This window comes from Zophobas morio, unplaced genomic scaffold, assembly GCF_036711695.1.
Source record: "Zophobas morio isolate AGI-343-1 ecotype UQ-CSIRO unplaced genomic scaffold, CSIRO_AGI_Zmor_V1 ptg000066l, whole genome shotgun sequence".
In the NCBI taxonomy this organism is placed as follows: domain Eukaryota; kingdom Metazoa; phylum Arthropoda; class Insecta; order Coleoptera; family Tenebrionidae; genus Zophobas; species Zophobas morio.
Window position 1 is genome coordinate 34,923 of NW_026972171.1, and position 16,514 is coordinate 51,436.

Here is a 16,514-nt window from a genome sequence, read left to right on the forward strand (position 1 = left end):
GTGACATGCATTCAAACCATCACTGGCACAAGAGCTTTCAAAGGTAAAAAAAAAATTATTTCTCTTAAAATAAATTGTTATATTCGGTGAGTGAGTCAAGTAGAAATTTAGGTCAATACCACTGTACCAATGAAAGATATTAAAAACAATGTTTATTAAGAATTATAAAATTTAAGCTGAAAGTTCAAAGTAGAATCACAGGGGCGGAAGAACTAAACAAAATTTATAAAGCTAGCGTTTGGATCTAAAACTTAAAAAGAGATTCCTTTTCGCTTTAGATACCGTTCTCGGGAAAACCTCTTTAGATCTTCCTTTTTTTTTATTATACTAAAATTTTGTGTTTCTTCGCAATTTATGCCAGATGGTGTGGGTGAAATATTCTAGCGTAAAGATAATAAAATTTTTTAAAAAATTAACATTCATGGTAAAGAGTAAAATATTTCCTCAAGATAACTCTAAGTTACCGAAGATAACGCGGGAAGTAAGCCGGATAAACATTTTTCTATGGTATCATTTACTGAATCGAACTTAAGAAGATCATCCCTTATGGCTAATTCTAAACATGAAAGGATTTAAAAATAAAAGTAGAATGAATAGTATAATAATTACCATCAGCAAATGGAATAACCTCCAAAACTTGTCTTACCTTTTGTTCGAGCTTAATAGCCTCTTTTGAACTAACATCGGGGAATTTATTTTTATTAACACTTTCAAAATTCTTTAGTGATGGCGTCTCTAAAGTTATAGAATAAAAAAACATTTTTTTAAACAAAAATAAAACTTTTATTTCCCTTAAAAAGAAACTTCCCACCTTTACCTGAGCGAATAAGCTCTTTAGAAATTAATTGCTTGTAAGGCAGAAAGCCAAAAAAAGACTGCTACGCAATAACAATACTTATATAAGAAGGGGAGTACTAAAAGATAGTTATGACCTTATTCTCCGAAGGTTTAATAGAGGGGAGAAACAGAAATTCGTACTGCATACAAGGTGCAAACAAAAGGAGAGCAGTAGCCCACCATGGATTTAAATTATTTACACAAAAGTTACATAAAAGCCAATTTGAAGTATAAATCCTTTAAACAAATTCAGTATTAAGTTCTATCTTAATATTTCTAGTATTGACCCGTTACTTTATTACAACAGGCACTACCAGAGAAGCGCTTTCAAAAAATAGGTCTTCTAGTGGTAAATGACTACTTCCAGGACTAAACTTTTCGCTACTTTTTTTCTTCTCAAAAAGGATGCAGATATTTTTCTTCTTTGAACGCCTCAACTGTTTTTCAAAGCGCAGTTTGTTTGCTTATTAAAAATTAAACAGATAATAGTGCAAAATCTAGAAGGTAATACTTTTAAAAACAGGGTCCTCGTAAAAAACTAAAGCGTTCAAGTAAATCCGAGAGGCTATTGCATCTAAAAAGCTAACTGAATTACATATAAACAGTATCCTAGGCGGAAAAGGTTTTGACCCTTTATTTAATCGAGCGGTGATTCCAAACAGTGGCGCAATTAAATTGTAATAAATTCTGCAAAAAATAGTTTTTAATATTTTATTGAAGCTAAAACAAAAAGTTTAAAAGTTACATTGTATAATCATTACTCTATAAATAACGAGTTGGGGGTAGACAGTTTTAACAAAGTTAAAGAGAATGCAAGTAAGAAAACTCTTGAAATTAACAAAAGTAGCCCAAAAGGAAGGTAAATTAGAAAACTACAGCTTGAAGGAAAAATATTCATGCTACGTACTTATAACTATGGAACAGTAGAAACGATAATACCAATCGTAAATTTTTCCTCAAAACAGAGTAGTTTAATAGACATGGCAATTTCATTGGTGCTTTTCCTAGCTTAGTTTCAATGTGAAGCCAAGCAAGCCTGTCCACCTCCGAGTACTCACTTACCACTTATGCGTAAACTTGAAAGCGAGTTTACCGAAGAAAAGCTTTATATTTGCGTAAATGAGCTAAAAAAATTATCATTATATTCTAAAGTAAAAGAGGCTTTTATATGTATTAATCATGGAGATACCCTAAAATTCTGTGGTAATGGAGATTCGCAGGTTATGGTTAAAGCAACTTGGTCCCAAGCTGACTTGGTTCTTAGCAAAAATCGCACCTACACAGTTAGTTATAGTACAGATGGGCATCAAGTATATCCTATTGAAAGGAAAAATATGCTTTTTGAGCGTTTATCTCCCTGTGGAAAGTTTCTTGCTATCGCGCGTGAAACTAGTTTTTTATTTATTTCTTTATGTTTTTGTATTTATGTTAATTTATTTTAAAACTACTGTCATAGTACAGAGATAAGTTTATGTAGTTTTACTCAAATATATATTTTATATAAGCTATAGGTTTAGAAGATAAAAAGAGGGGATATGCATTTGATATTTGGACTGAAAATAGGTTGAAAGATACAATTATTGCAACCTGCGAGCTGCACGGCCCAATATGTAAATTAAAAAAATAACTCTAAAAAATTAATTCCTTTTTTTATAATCAACAGATACTGATTCATTTTTTGGCTGTTTTAATTGGTCGAGTGACTCAAAAAAAATAGTTTACTGTGCAGAAAAGAAACAAACCAAGTTTAAGTCTCTGTGGTGGCCTAAAATTGATTTAGCAGGTGTAAAAACGGGTAAGCGTGTAAAAAAATATTTTTAAATTTAAATTTCTATATTAATAAACCAAATTTTACAAGAAGAAAGGCAAGATAAAGAAGACTTCCTTAGTAGGAAGAGTAAATTTCATTTTAAAGAAGATTGGTATCCTTTGTTAACTGCATATAACATTTCGACTTTATTAGTTGAAATTAATATCAGTATTTTACTTTGCTAATATCATAGGGGTGAATTGTACGATAAAAAGGCTTTCGCACGACTATTTGTAGTGGATATTGAGAGGGGCTGCATCGAAGAAGTTGAGGGAATACCGGAAGATCTTTGCAGTGGGGATGCTAGTTGGACTTCTGACAATTCTGGCCTCGTTTTTACGGGAGTGCCTCTAGATGCCTCCTCTAAACGCTTAGGGCTTTTATACTGGTTGGCCTCTGATCTTTGATATCCCCTTGTTACCTCTCATTTTATTGTACTGGCACTTCTGGTCTTCAGCTATAATAGACGACATGGACTATACTTTTTTTCACATTCCACGGAGCAGCACCCATCCTCAAGTGATTATATAATTTAGAAAATTAATTCATAGAAATATTAAATTAAATACTTGACTCGTGCAATATTAGAACAATCTTGATTTTAGTGCAATAGAACTACAAAATTTCTTTTTTTAACAGAAACTCCGCATTTACTGCTTATATAGTGATTTGCAGATTTTCTAAAACTTACCCTTGTGCGTTTACTATAGCTCTCTCTGTGAAAAATTTAACGCCGGACATCTTTGCCTCCCGGTCTGGCAGGTTTAATCCATCTTATGAGCGACTGGCTTTTCTGTTTGTGAAGGAGTGCGTCTCGCATAACACTGCTCACTGCCTCGGAGTGCTGGATTGGCGCTCTAAAGAAATTCTTATAGGTATACGTTAGAATAATCCAGGGTTTATCCTTAGAGGAGCTTATTATAGTTATTTTTTTCATGGCCAGTTCTTGTAAGTTTTTATTGTACCATCATTATACTTTTGTATATCACTGCATTCAAAGTAATATCTCTTTCTTGAGTAGTGCTTGACACTGTCTACACAGCGCCCTACCCAGAAAGTTTTCCAGGCCTTTACGTTACTTCCCTACCTCAACGTTGTTGGGTGCAACTTTCAAAGCAAAAAGAAGCTAGTATATTATTAGCATCCCTACACAAAGAAAATTCACAAACCTCCCCCTTTGCCCCATGTCAGTTTTATTAACCAGTCAGTGGAGGTCTTTATCTGCGGCTCTTTTAGTTGAACTCAACACTTCAACTGTTTGGCGGTGTACAACAAATGCCGCCTCCATATCTTCCCTTCGTACTTCAATTCCATAGATAATTCTTTTTGTAGTTTTACTACCTGACTATTGATGGTTAACATTGGGGACAAATTGGAATAATTAAGGAGATTGGCAATATAATAGTTTATTTTTTCTACTCCTAAAACAAAATTACGCTTAAGGTGCGTTTGATGCGGTAGGCAACTTTTTACTGCTTTCCTCTTCAACGCCCTCGTCTCCTCCAGGCTTGGTGTTATTAAAAGTGAGAAATTTATTTAATGACCAGTTTTAAAGTTCGAAAAACCCGTTGAGGTTACAGATAATTCAAAAGATGAAAGATTGACCTTTGACAGCAAAGCTTTGACCGACCTTGAGCAACTGGGCAAGAGCTTTTTTTATGCTTTGGTTGTTTTGATTATTTAATAAATTATTAAAGATATTAAGTGGGGGATATATCCCGTCTCGTTACCTCATAGCCCTAAAGAAACTTTTGAAATTATTGTAACGTCTCCAAAAGGTATCTTCTTTTGAGTCATGTTATAAATCGGTGTTACTTTCCATAACTTAGGAAAATGTGGACCTTTCCCTTTAATAATCTGCCCGCACGGTGGGCCTCACTCTGCTTATTCTGCGGCATTCGACGAAAGAAACGCCTTCTTAAATAATCTTGGTTACATCGTTTGCTACGGTGTTGCTCTTCTCACTCTCTTTTTTCACCGGAAAATAAAATTGCTGCTTGTAATAGTCAACTATCGAGGATCTACGGGGTTTGGGCTCCACTTTTTAAATTCTCTCGTAGGAGAGTATGGCCGTCTTGACGTGGAGGATGTTCAAGCTGCAAGGGAGTACTGCTGCGCAAATTTTGGTGCGCCTTCACTTTTTCAAATTCTGCTTATTCAAATTCTGCTTATCAGTATCTTTTGCAATATTGTTTGTCTTGATAGTTATTGATTTTAGAAAATTTTCGCCTTACTTTTCTAACTACCTTTATTTTTTAATCCAGATGTAGATAGGAAAAAAGTAGCCATTATAGGCGGCAGTCATGGCGGATGGTTAGGTACAGTATGCTTCTACTGTCATGCGTACATTTCCCAATATTGGTGTCTGGAAGGTGCGCATTGCATAAGCAGATATCCTCAATGCTATCAAGCGTGCGTCTTGCACAATCCCGGTGCGGTGGCTTTGTTTTCCCTCCCCATCGCATAGCTTGTTAGCTTTTATGGTGGTATCCAGTAACCAACCTTGTCGGTCAAGTGGCCACGAGCGATATCCCCGATTGGGCTTACGCTGCCGTGGGATTGCCGTACCGCACGTGCCCGTCCGCTGAGGAAATTTCCCTCCTTTATAAAAATTCTCCTGTTGCTAATGATCTCTCGTGCGTGACTACTCCGACTCTCTTTACACTCGGTTCTTCCGTAACTTCTTCCTACTTTTATAAATACACTCACCTCGGAATTAAGGAGGGAAAGACAGGCGTGTCCCACCTTCACAAGGCCTGCAGCTTTATTATGCACTTTTGGCCCGAAGTGTTCCTGTGAAGGTTTAAATTATTTACAGTTTCTGAATTTTTTTATAGTAAACTCTTTTTGTTTAGACCTTCTGGTACCCCGAAGATTCACATCCGATTGACTCTGTCGACGCGCATTATGACTCTTTAGTCCAGATCGCTTTGTGGCTCGATAAATACTTGTTTCAAGAGCACTAAAGTTTTTTCAAAAAAATGTAAGTTTTAGGGCTTTTTTATATGAATTGTACTCACCAGAGTCATTTATTATCAAATAATTTGTTAATTCACTGTGTAGCTGCTCACTTGTAAAGCGAAGGGGCAACCAGTTTTATATCTATCTCCTTTATGCAATTTTTATAATTATTTATAGAGAAATTAGATAAGGGTTCGCTAGTAGACTGCGTAAATTATCACAAGAGTGAATCGCAATTTTATTAAGTGGTTGGACATATACACCCTGTAGGGTCGTAAATCTTTATTTTTATTTTTTACAGTCTGCTTATATCTTTGTTAAAAGACTAAAATTAAAATAATTAAATATTATTTTGATTAAGAAAAACGCCTGTCGTTTTCGGTAGACAAGGAGCAATAGATGGCACATAGAAGGTGCCAGTCTTACTATAGAAGAGTTATGAATTAATTTTATAGAGCTTTAAAGAGACTTGAATAATAGATTAATTATTTTATTATAACGAGGCAAAACAGGCTTTTTATGCTCTAGGAACAATTCTTTAAAGCTACAGTAGTTATACAATTCTTTACTAATTCTTTTTTTTAATCTGGGAATCCGAGTAATTTTGATTCTACTCAAGGAAAATACGAAGCATACGCGATTTTTCTAATTTTCATTTAGAGCCTCATTATAAAACTCTTGCTTAAGATAAATATAACTTTCTGCCGCGCAAGCAATAAGAGAGCACAAAACGGAAAACAGAACCCTCTAAGAAGTTAAAAAATCTATAATTCACAGTCAAGCAAAAGTAAAATAGTTATGTAGCCTATTATATGCTCGATAGCGTGTTTGAAAATACGTTAGAAAAAAATTATACTTATGATTTTAAAAGCATTATAAACTGGAACAAAGTATAAAACTTAAGAATAATTAAAAAGTAAAGTATAAAGAAAATAAAGTGACCAGCGGGTAGTTTAGTAGATCATTACTTGCGTAAAAGAGGAAGTAGAACACACCAAAACCGGTAACGAGGAGGTTGACTACGAAAAATAATTGTTGTTTGGCGGTCTGAAATAGAAAGGAGGCTTGTAGTTTTTTTTGTTTGAGTAAATTTGCCATAAGAAACAAACATACAAACGAAAAATATAATATTATGTGTATGAAATATAACGTAATAGCAATACGTACTTTTAAATCTTGAAAGTCCATAAGATGTTGTTTACCAATTAGGTTAACGTTGACGTTTCTCGTCATTCTTTGATATTCTTTCTATTATGTGTAAATTATTCAACAAAGATGCCATAATTTTAAATAATTAAATATAAAAGTTTTATAATTAAAGTGATATTCCTAAAGAACATAAAGAGAACAGTTATATTTTTTATAAATATAGACTTTGACTTGCAAAAGCTCTATATATGCTTTTATTTAGCAACAATGTAGTGGGTGGCATTACGTTATTAGATAAAAATTTGCATAAAGTAAGTAGGAATCTCTACGTAAAACTCTCCTTTAAAGTTTTTGTAAAAAGTTAAAAATTCTTAGGTGAAAAAGAAAAGTAATTAAAATGCAAAGCTAACAACTCCCTTCTTTATAAGTTATTGTTTAAAAATTTTAGCGAACTAGAACTCGTATACAGGATAAAAAATACGTCGATAGCCAAGTGAAAACCTCTTCGTTAGTTCTTCTTAAAAGACGTAGTTTGTCTTCGTCGGAGCCCTATTTTAATTTTAGTAGGAACATATAAAGTGTTGTCTAACAGTGTTAGTGTAGTCATACAGAACTGCTCGTTTCAAAGGAAGGAGGTTCGTAAATTTCACTTTGCAGAAGCAACTCAAAAAGATAATAATTAGTTAAGTTTAGAGCTTTAGCACAAAGCCAACAGTACTTTAACAACTCAAAAGAGACTGCAACCTTTGGACATGGTTTATTGCTTATTATTATTATATCCTTAGATATTAATGGGGAGTAATGTATAGCTCGTGTATTAAAACCTAGAGTTAAAATTTTTTGATCTTCAACGTCAACGGTGTTACTTAAACACTCAACTTCTGAAAACTTTTTTGAAAAATGTTCCAGAAAGGTTTGCAAGTTAGAATAGACTTCAGCAACAGTAGTTCCGGAGACTTCAGCAGGGGGTGTGCAAAAAGAATCAGAAGTCGAAATGTTAACATCTTTTTTAAGAAGTTCAAAAAAAGACAAAATTCGAGGTGTTGCTAAAAAGTAAACTTGCATGGTTAAAAACAAACAATTTTGCCACTTTTTTTTTCTTTGTTAGATTTATACCCACCTTATCTTGCTGAGAAGTCCGCAAAAAGAGTTAAGTGGAAAACTGAACATACATATAATCGGCAAAGTCAGGTAAGCAAAAAGGAACAAAAGGTTGAATTTTCCGGCTGTTAGGCTCTCGTGTCTTATATGACTAATGACTGCGCATTTGGTGCTGACATGTTTACTCTTATATAAGTTACAATTCGTAGCAGCTAATCCAGATATCGCGTAAATGCTTTAATTATTTGCATTCTGAGGATTAGATTAAACTTAGCATTTAAAATCTCTCGACAAAAGAATATTAAAATTATGGAGATTTAAAATAAAAGTTTATCAAGAAAAGAACATATAAGAAGCTTCCATTTGATTAGGATGCATAAGAACACTTAAAAAAATCTTAAATTGTCCCAACTAAGAAACTGTTTTGGTATACAAAGTTGATCAGGTATATAAAATAAGTTAATAAGTAAAGTCTACAAAAATCACTCATAGGTACGTATTTAGATTAACAAACTATATCACTAAACTATAGGTCGGATTGTAATATACCAAAAGAAAGTATTACAAACCTATATAGTTTGAGCGGCCTACATTTTAATTTTAGTTTTTATAAAAGGGACAGTATGGTATAGAGCTGGATGATAGTCTAGTACCATACTTTTTACAGTACGAATAATGAATTCCATTTCCTAATTTTTAAATTTATCAATTGGTTGCAGTTTAAGTTACTCTGTCCTTCAAGTTTAGATGACAACCAATATTTTTTCTTTTTAGGTAGATAAAAAAACTTTAATTTGAACAGCCCTATTTGACCGGTATACTTATAGAAAAAGTGAAGTGAGCTTACTTAAAGAAAATAGTGCGAGAAGTTCTAAAAACGCACAAATTGACAAGTTAATTAAACCTATTTAAATGTTTTTGCATTTTTAGCTAGCTCCAAAAAATATTAATTTTAAAAATTTACTCGTGGAGTGGAAAACGACGTAAAAATATATATACTGATGCATATAAATATATAAATACAGCATATAAATTTATCACAAAGCCAAAAATGACAAGAAAACAGGGTATATACGAACCAGATATAGGCTCCCTTTCATTTATGAAATCCGGTTGTTATATTACATAGCTAATCTGTCTAGGAAAAGTTTCTTTATATAGCCTTGTTGAAAAAAGAAGATAACGCAATACTTTATAACGTATTCTGATGTTTCTTTAAACTTTGAACGCGCAAATAATGAGTTTTTATATTAATATTTGTAATATGGGAGTTCTCTTAAGTTGGTTAGTTGCTTTTGCTTTGTTTACTTTTTTGATTTGAACCTATCGTTAAGTACTTAAGACAAAGCAAACAGGAAAGATACAAATTACTTTACAACTAAATTAAAATTAGAGAAAAATTTTATTTTGTTTTCGTGAAATGGGAGAGTTTACCCTAATGACTTTTTGATCTAAAGATGGTATTATAATTTGCTTTAGAGGAAAGCTCCAGAGAGAAATGCATGCAGTTAGAGAATGCGCTATTAATGCTATCAACCTATAAGAAATTCTCCAAGACGCTAAGAGGGTAACATGTCCTGAATAGAATAGGATAAGTTAAACAAAACTAGTGACTAGAAGAGGCTGACTGAAATGCTGAAGAATTTTATTAGTTAGAAGGTAAGGGCTGCCTTTAAGCAAAATTTAATAAATTAAGGTAGGCCAGTGGTACAGATTATTTTAGGGGTCGTCTTTTTTACAAAAAGTAAATTAACGTTAAAGATATAGAAGAATAAAAATATACTATGAAGTGCTATAAGTGAGGTAACAAGGACCGTATTCCAACTTCTGCAGAAAAGTTTATTTTTATGGTACCGGGTATACTGTTAAACAGCTTGTCAGTCTTAACTCAAGAAGAGTTAAAATATTAAACCTTATAAACAGCAAAAAGAAAGGGTAACGAACCCGACTTAGAGAAGCTAACGCTACTGCGAAGTCTCAGATGGGCTATAAGCAGTCGATGGAGTTTTAGTATTCCATAGTGCGGAAAAAAAAATGCGGTGTTCCTCTATGTAAAATCAGGTCAAATAATCTTAAACCTATGACTGCAATATCTTCACACAAGTAACTGCGCATAAGATACCTGCTGCAATAACACATTGATAATAGCAACATCTCTTGAGTATAGTACATAAGAATTCAAGAAAAAAAGGATTTTTTTGCTTATTTTTTTATTACTTGACAACAAAGGCGCTACAGTTTTAATAAGCAAACAGTAGTGAAATTATGAGAGTGTTAAAAACGTATAAGACCTTACCCTGTTCCTTTTTAACATGTTTATAACTAGTATAACTTACTCTTACGCATTAAGTATATGCAGTCTTTAACTCAAACTTTTACTTAAGTGCTCATTTAATCCGTGACTCCTCATTAGAAATCATTTAACTAAAAATGCACATAGTTGACATGATAAAAATATTAAACAAATTCATGTTTTAGTACGATGCATTCTACCTTAATAGTCTGCCAATTAGTATAGAATTAAATTTTAGTCTCGGGCATGATCAAAAAATTTGTCTATAAATTAACTAATAATTATCGTAATGCAGGACTTTTCTTGCAAACTTGTAAAATAAATTGTTGACGGTTCATGCGTTGTTATTATTCTTTTACGTCAACTGCAGATCGAAGACCGGCGATAGAGCAGCTGTATTAACACTTCTTGGTGATGAGTGTGATAATTAAAAAAACCCCTGCAAAAAGCTTAAGGGTGAGAGGAGTAATTCTCTTGTTGCTCTCACTAAATAGTTGTAGCATTGAAAGTGGTTAAAAGGGTTCTAGGTGATTTCTTGTCCTCACGAAAGCGTAAGAGAGTGTGTCGAAGTAACGAAAGGGTCTAGAGTAGGCGATAAATGTCGGGGTCGCGAGTATTGCTCGGCCGACATAGGTTTTTGCAGTAATACTTGCAACCATGGCAGCCTAAGCCTTACCCGACTTGCATTCTTATATTGTCTTATGGTCGTAGTTACTCTAATTATTACCTTTTCACTATTTTTTAGACCTTCCGCTTTACCGATTAGTGAAAAGGAGGGGTTAAGTAACGTATTGAGTCGCAAGTCTTAAATTTTACTTTTGTAAAATAATTTTTGCTCTTATTAATTTATCTTTTTGTATACATCAAAGCCAGCTACCTGCGAAAGGAGCAGTGACTACGGATTCAACTTAAATTAAGAAATGAATATTAGTTGGCCAATATTATATTTAATCAATCACAGCGTATAGAGGATAAATCGTAGTAGTTCATATAATTTGCTCAGTCTAAGATGCACCATATTTTATACTAAAAATTATTACTGACCGAATAAAATTCGCATATAAAACATTTTATTAAATTTAAAAAATTAAAACAGTTGATCGGCAATTCTTTTACATAATTTTGATAAAATTTTTGTGAGCGCACAGAGGATAGTTCATTCGACTAAACTCTATTGCTCTTTTTAACAAGACAAAAATTGAGAAAACAAAGCTCTTTTTTTTATTTTATTTCTCTGTACTATTTAAAATATATTGCTATTGAGTGAAACGCGTTGCTGCAAGTATTTTCTTTGTGTGCGCAGTTAGTTGTGCAAGCCCACAGAAAGGCAATTGCAACCTTAATTTCTCTTTTTATTTAACTAGCAGATCGTCAAGTAGAACGCATCTTAGTAATACCACCTAATTGTTTAGTAATTATATTATTAGAAACTACCTGAGTTCATTTCACAGCTTTATGACACAATCTTAAATTTACAGATGTTCGCAGAAAATTACAAATATAATTAGAATAAAAGTTGCTTCAAAGAGCTTTGATTTTAAAATAAAAAAAATAGCTGGTATGTTTTGTTTTTTTCGTTATCATAACGCCACAGGTGTTAAGAGCAGAGTTACATTTAGATATACAAAGTAAGTTGTCATTTATAACGCGTTGAATTTAGAAATAAAAATTATTTTAAAAAAAATTATGCGTTATTAGGTTATGTTAAATGCTGGTATTGCGAATTATTTGAATACAGGTTGCGATTATACTATTTAGTCGAGATGTAATTGATTAAATCCAATATACGCAATAGGCACTTTTAAAAATTAATCAAAAAACCTATAAAAGTATGGGTGAAGAGGTAAATTTTAAAGTTTAAAACCTTAACCTTAAATGCTTAACTTAAAAAAACCACAGAAATTCCTAATCATAACTTACAAAAAATCTTAAAAAATTTAAAAAACATTAGTAAAGTTATTTCAGCACTCTAAATATGGTTGGTATGATTCACTCACTTTGCGCAGTTAAAGAGGACTGGTTACATCCAACTGAGGGTATGCGCTTTGCGTTTTAATTAATTTAACTTGTAGACTAAATCTATCAAGATTATTTTTAAAATTGGGTATATATATTTATTTTAACTTTAATAAATAAAGAGGACTTGTTCTTTTATTTTTTGGCGTTCATTTAGAGTGTAGGACTGTAAGGAGATTGAACTTTAATAATGTTTAGTGGGCAAGTTATAATACTAATTTCGTATATAAGGCGAACAGGGTATTGTAAATATCTGCAGCTCACAAGAAAATTTCAAACACTATAACTGTTTAACCTTGTTACTTATTGTTTGCAACTATGTTATCCTGGATGATTCTACTTTTTTATCGCTCATTTTCTCCCCAAGTGCTGCGCCCCTTCAGGCTGTCAATTGTTTACTAAAAACCACGGCATTCTATATATACATTAAATACTTGCAATTTGGAGGTTGCGCCCAAGTTAAGAATAAATTTTTAACAAAGGCTATTGATTACGTTTTGTAATAATTGCTTAATCTCTAGCATAGTTTAAAATACTTTTTTAATAAAGCGCATGAGAAGCTTAATAGCTAAAAGTGATATTTTTATGCTTACACAAAAGTCATTTTCACAATAAAAAAAATTTCTAAACTGTGACGGAAATTGAAAAGGAACCTATCAAATTGCAATTTAAAAAGTTTTTTCAAGCGAAAATGTTGCAACCGACTTGGAAAGTTTGTAAGATATTATCTTATATAAACAGTAGATTAATTTTGTCAAGGCTGCAGTAAAACTCTTAATATTAGTAGTAAAGTTTAATAACTGTAGCTAAAAATAATTCAGAAGTTAAAATAATATTTTGATTTTGGTCATTTATTTTTCATGTTTTTTAATCTAAAGAGCTCAGTAGCATTGCATGTTTGTGAATATGTGTGTTTTCATAAGTTATACTGAAACTATCATCGATTTCGTAATAATTTTCGCCAAGATATTAAGATGCAAACCAAAGGATACTTAAAGGATTCAAAAGTTTGATTTTCTGTAAGTCTACAACCTTCAAAACCGTTTTTAACCATATAACAACAAATAAAAGTATAGTTTTAGTAACATTGAGGTGTAATAGTATATTACTTAGATTTTTTTTCCTTTGCCTTTCAGAAGCTTTTATTCACTTTGAATTTTACTTCATAAATTAGGAATTTTTTCTATCTCATCAATAAAGGTTGGCGCAATAATAGAATTGAAAAACTTTTATATCACTGTTTATTATTAAATTTTATGGCTAAATGCTTTTGTAATGTATAATAAAGGAAATTGTTTATAAAACAACTTACAGCCATCGGAAAAACAATGTTTTTCGTCCCTAAAAAATTTAAAAATATATGCGATTTTAAGTGAAATTATTAGAACTGTGGTTGAATGAAATCCTTTATAGTATTAACTATCAAAGATTTGAGTAATATTCTTCTTTACTCGATAAAGGATTCATTTTTTTCTGAGTTGCAAAGTCTTCATAATATATAAGTATTTTTTAATACAGTTTGCCTATTGTTTTGTTAATGTTACGATGATATGCTTATAATTATATATGAAACTAGGAAGACGCCTCCATTTTATAAATATTAACTTTATATTTAGTTTAATAAACAAGGTACTTACGAGTCAAAGTATCTCTCTATAGTTGTACGTTAGTAGATTTATTTGTAAATAAAGGAAAAAAATAATTGCTATCGAAATATAGTACTTCTATAATAAAAAATTTTCTAGTTAATTCTCTCTTAATAAGAGTTTCCTATATAAAAACCTAATAATTAAATTTAAGCCTACCGCCTTCGATACTATGACTATTATGTAAGCAACATGTTTTTTGTTATGTTTTGTCCCTCTTTAATTTTTTTTATATCAAGATTTATTAATTTTGATGAAAATATTCTTTGCTGGTCACGTTGTTATCATAAAAATTTAACGTATACTGATAGAAAGTACACTTATAACGGGAAAAATGAAGACTATTACATGCTTTATAAATAAAAGGTAATGCTTAGCAGCCTCAGAGTTCTACTGACCAAAAATATGTTTATACCTGAAAAAAAGTTTAAATAATCCTATACCAATATTCCAGCAGATTCCTGGTAATTCCCGGCAGCCAGTTTCTCAATCCCATGAAATACAAAAAATCAAAAAACTCGAGCCACAACGCCGGTAGTCTCACCTTCGGCCATAATCGCTTCTAATGAGCGTAAGCTGCACCGTATGTAACACTGTTCTTAGCTTAGCCTAGCCTGGTTTTTTAAACAAATCCTACAAATCTTGTCCCCTTCACACCAGTTGGTTTCTAGGAGGACACTCTACAACACAGCAATTTTTAAGGGTCGTAGAGAGCAATAAAAAGCTTTTAATTACAAAAAATCAAGAGTTATGGTATTAGATTTTAACCGGCATGAAGCACATTAATAAATTAATTATATACAAGCTTCCAGAATACCTTATGTGCGTGCTGTATTCGTTCCTTTGCACCCCAGAATCCTTAAAACTGTCTTCCCTCAGGGCTTCTTCCAACAAAGTCTCCTCGGCTTTATATATACTTTAACGAGGCTGCCATCTGTTATAATATGTGAATTCCTATCTTTATACACTCAAGAATGGTTTGCAAAGTGAAAAAATACGGTAAACCCTCCAAAATACTATGCGATCATTTTAAAAAAAGGAAAAAGGGGAAATTTAAAGCTTTAACGCTATAGCAAATGTCTATCCATTGGTGCTGTCAAGTAATACCTTGGCGTTTAATTAGCTTCAGGCATAATTGAAATTTATTAATTTTGTTAAAAAAAAAAGAATATAACCGGTTTTTTATCCTTTTATACGCAAAAGAAGCCTTTGAATCTTGAAAAATAAACTTGTAAAGCTATTTTCAGACTTTAGTTTCACATCTCTCTCACCCCTCGACTTGGCCTTATAAACAGAATTCAGATTTAATCAATCTCCTTAGTATGTTTACAGGCGCACCTTGTTTTGTGCGAAATTCTTAACTCCATGAATGTGAAACTGAATCTTTTTTATTTTACCTTAAACGGAGCGCTACAAAATGTTTTACTCAAGTTGAAGAACACCCAACAGTTTGCTAACTAACTTCTTGTGCTATACCCCTGCACATTTTTCAAATTACAAATGACCTAAACAATCTTTTGGGTATATCTTAGAAAAGCGAGTGTGTAATGACTTTAGAATAATTATCAGAGATGATAATATAATATTATTTAAGATTTTGGTGTAAAAAACGGTAAACGCTCAAATTACAAAGACGTCTCTGTCTTTACGTTATGAGAGAAGGCACGAGAGGTCTTCTTCAATTTGTTAGGGTGGCCTTGTTCCTTAACCTCCTTGTGAGAAAACTTAGATTAAGCAGTTTAAGTCATAGCAATTATAACTACTGTGGTTTGTCAAAACGATATAAATATAAATAAATAAAAGCAATACATATAACTCCTTTATACGTCTATTATGGCGCATGCTCTAGTTTGTTGGTCCCTCTTTGTGCGCCTTAAAAAAAGGCTACAAGGTTTTAAAACAAATCCTTACTGTGATCACAAATCCTTTCGTGGTTTATATGTAATGCCCAGTATCCCCTTGACTTACAGTTATAATCATTTTATAGCTTGTTTCTTAATAGTGGCGAGAATATGATTAAAAGGATACAGTTGACAATATAGTAATTTATTAGCTACTGCTACTAGTTACAATTAAGGCTATATTTTATTTTATTATATCCCTAAAATGGCTGTGCACAAAAGTTTGCCGTTACTTCAAACCTATTTTATTGATCAAACTTATTTATTAGCTATATAAATACCAACCTACATATATATGTATATCAAATTTATACTTTTAAATTTGTTTTTAAAATTACTTTATATATTACTTCTTGGACGGTTCGTAATAGGTTCTACTTCTGCAAACACTATACAAGATTACCAACTTTTTGGCTGCGCACGCGGTTACAAAATACAGAATTTGTAAGGCAAAAATTTATCTACTTGAAGTTAAAAAATTTTTGATAGAAAGAACTAAAAATGTGCAAGGAACCTTTTTAACTTAAAAAAGTTACAACTACTAAATTCATTTTATGCACTACATCTAGAAATTGAACTGTAGAAGATTAAGTTTCTAAGGGATAGTGAATACTTGAGGTATCCTCATAGCAATAATAGCAATCTATAATAATAATTCTTCATACCAATAATAATTATAATAAAAAACACTTTAATAAATAGTAATAGCAGTTAACTTATCATAGTAACCAGAATAACACCACAAAATATACAGAAAACTTGTTTTCTTTTATGTTATCATATAATAATGTTCGGCAGTT

The 16,514-nt window shown here is 32.0% G+C and overlaps 1 protein-coding gene and 3 long non-coding RNA genes across 8 annotated transcripts; 1 reads left to right on the forward strand and 3 right to left on the reverse strand.

Moving 5' to 3' along the window:
- Positions 1-238: 238 nt before the first annotated feature.
- LOC135143619 (uncharacterized) lies at positions 239-729 on the reverse strand. Its single transcript, XR_010282855.1, has 3 exons — positions 610-729; positions 465-556; positions 239-380 (listed from the first exon to the last, which is right to left on the reverse strand). It is a non-coding gene; the product is annotated as an uncharacterized LOC135143619 (long non-coding RNA).
- A 229-nt stretch (positions 730-958) lies between these two features.
- LOC135143620 (uncharacterized) lies at positions 959-1,508 on the reverse strand. The gene is made up of 3 exons (XR_010282856.1): positions 1,349-1,508; positions 1,132-1,300; positions 959-1,074 (listed from the first exon to the last, which is right to left on the reverse strand). It is a non-coding gene; the product is annotated as an uncharacterized LOC135143620 (long non-coding RNA).
- A 432-nt stretch (positions 1,509-1,940) lies between these two features.
- On the forward strand, positions 1,941-5,674 carry LOC135143611 (acylamino-acid-releasing enzyme-like). Of its 2 annotated transcripts, none has more exons than XM_064075507.1 (19): positions 1,941-2,229; positions 2,343-2,447; positions 2,501-2,632; positions 2,696-2,759; positions 2,841-3,035; positions 3,105-3,166; positions 3,358-3,522; positions 3,669-3,776; positions 3,839-3,946; positions 4,091-4,170; positions 4,221-4,290; positions 4,345-4,425; positions 4,477-4,596; positions 4,654-4,773; positions 4,912-4,965; positions 5,020-5,079; positions 5,142-5,315; positions 5,369-5,448; positions 5,503-5,674. In XM_064075507.1, the coding sequence occupies exons 1-19, from the start codon at positions 2,061-2,063 to the stop codon at positions 5,611-5,613; spliced, it is 2,058 nt and encodes a 685-aa protein (XP_063931577.1). In that variant the 5' UTR covers positions 1,941-2,060; the 3' UTR covers positions 5,614-5,674. The 2 variants fall into 2 exon arrangements, with proteins under 2 accessions (XP_063931577.1, XP_063931578.1); XM_064075508.1 differs by having other exon boundaries at positions 2,699-2,759.
- Positions 5,246-7,929, reverse strand: LOC135143612 (uncharacterized). 4 transcript variants are annotated; one of them, XR_010282852.1, is made up of 9 exons: positions 7,878-7,929; positions 7,367-7,761; positions 7,239-7,306; positions 6,776-6,856; positions 6,551-6,655; positions 5,668-5,756; positions 5,505-5,609; positions 5,393-5,440; positions 5,246-5,334 (listed from the first exon to the last, which is right to left on the reverse strand). It is a non-coding gene; the product is annotated as an uncharacterized LOC135143612 (long non-coding RNA). The 4 variants fall into 4 exon arrangements; XR_010282853.1 differs by having other exon boundaries at positions 7,259-7,306; positions 7,367-7,918; XR_010282851.1 differs by having other exon boundaries at positions 7,367-7,918.
- Positions 7,930-16,514: the final 8,585 nt, after the last annotated feature.

Excerpts from the sequence above, each read along its gene's own strand:
- LOC135143611 (XM_064075507.1), top strand. The coding sequence starts at position 2,061 with ATGGTTAAAGCAACTTGGTCCCAAGCTGACTTGGTTCTTAGCAAAAAT. Across the intron at positions 4,291-4,344 it reads GACCGACCTTGAGCAACTGG|ATATTAAGTGGGGGATATAT; the intron begins GCAAGAGCTTTT and ends AAATTATTAAAG. Across the intron at positions 5,449-5,502 it reads CCCGAAGTGTTCCTGTGAAG|ACCTTCTGGTACCCCGAAGA; the intron begins GTTTAAATTATT and ends CTTTTTGTTTAG.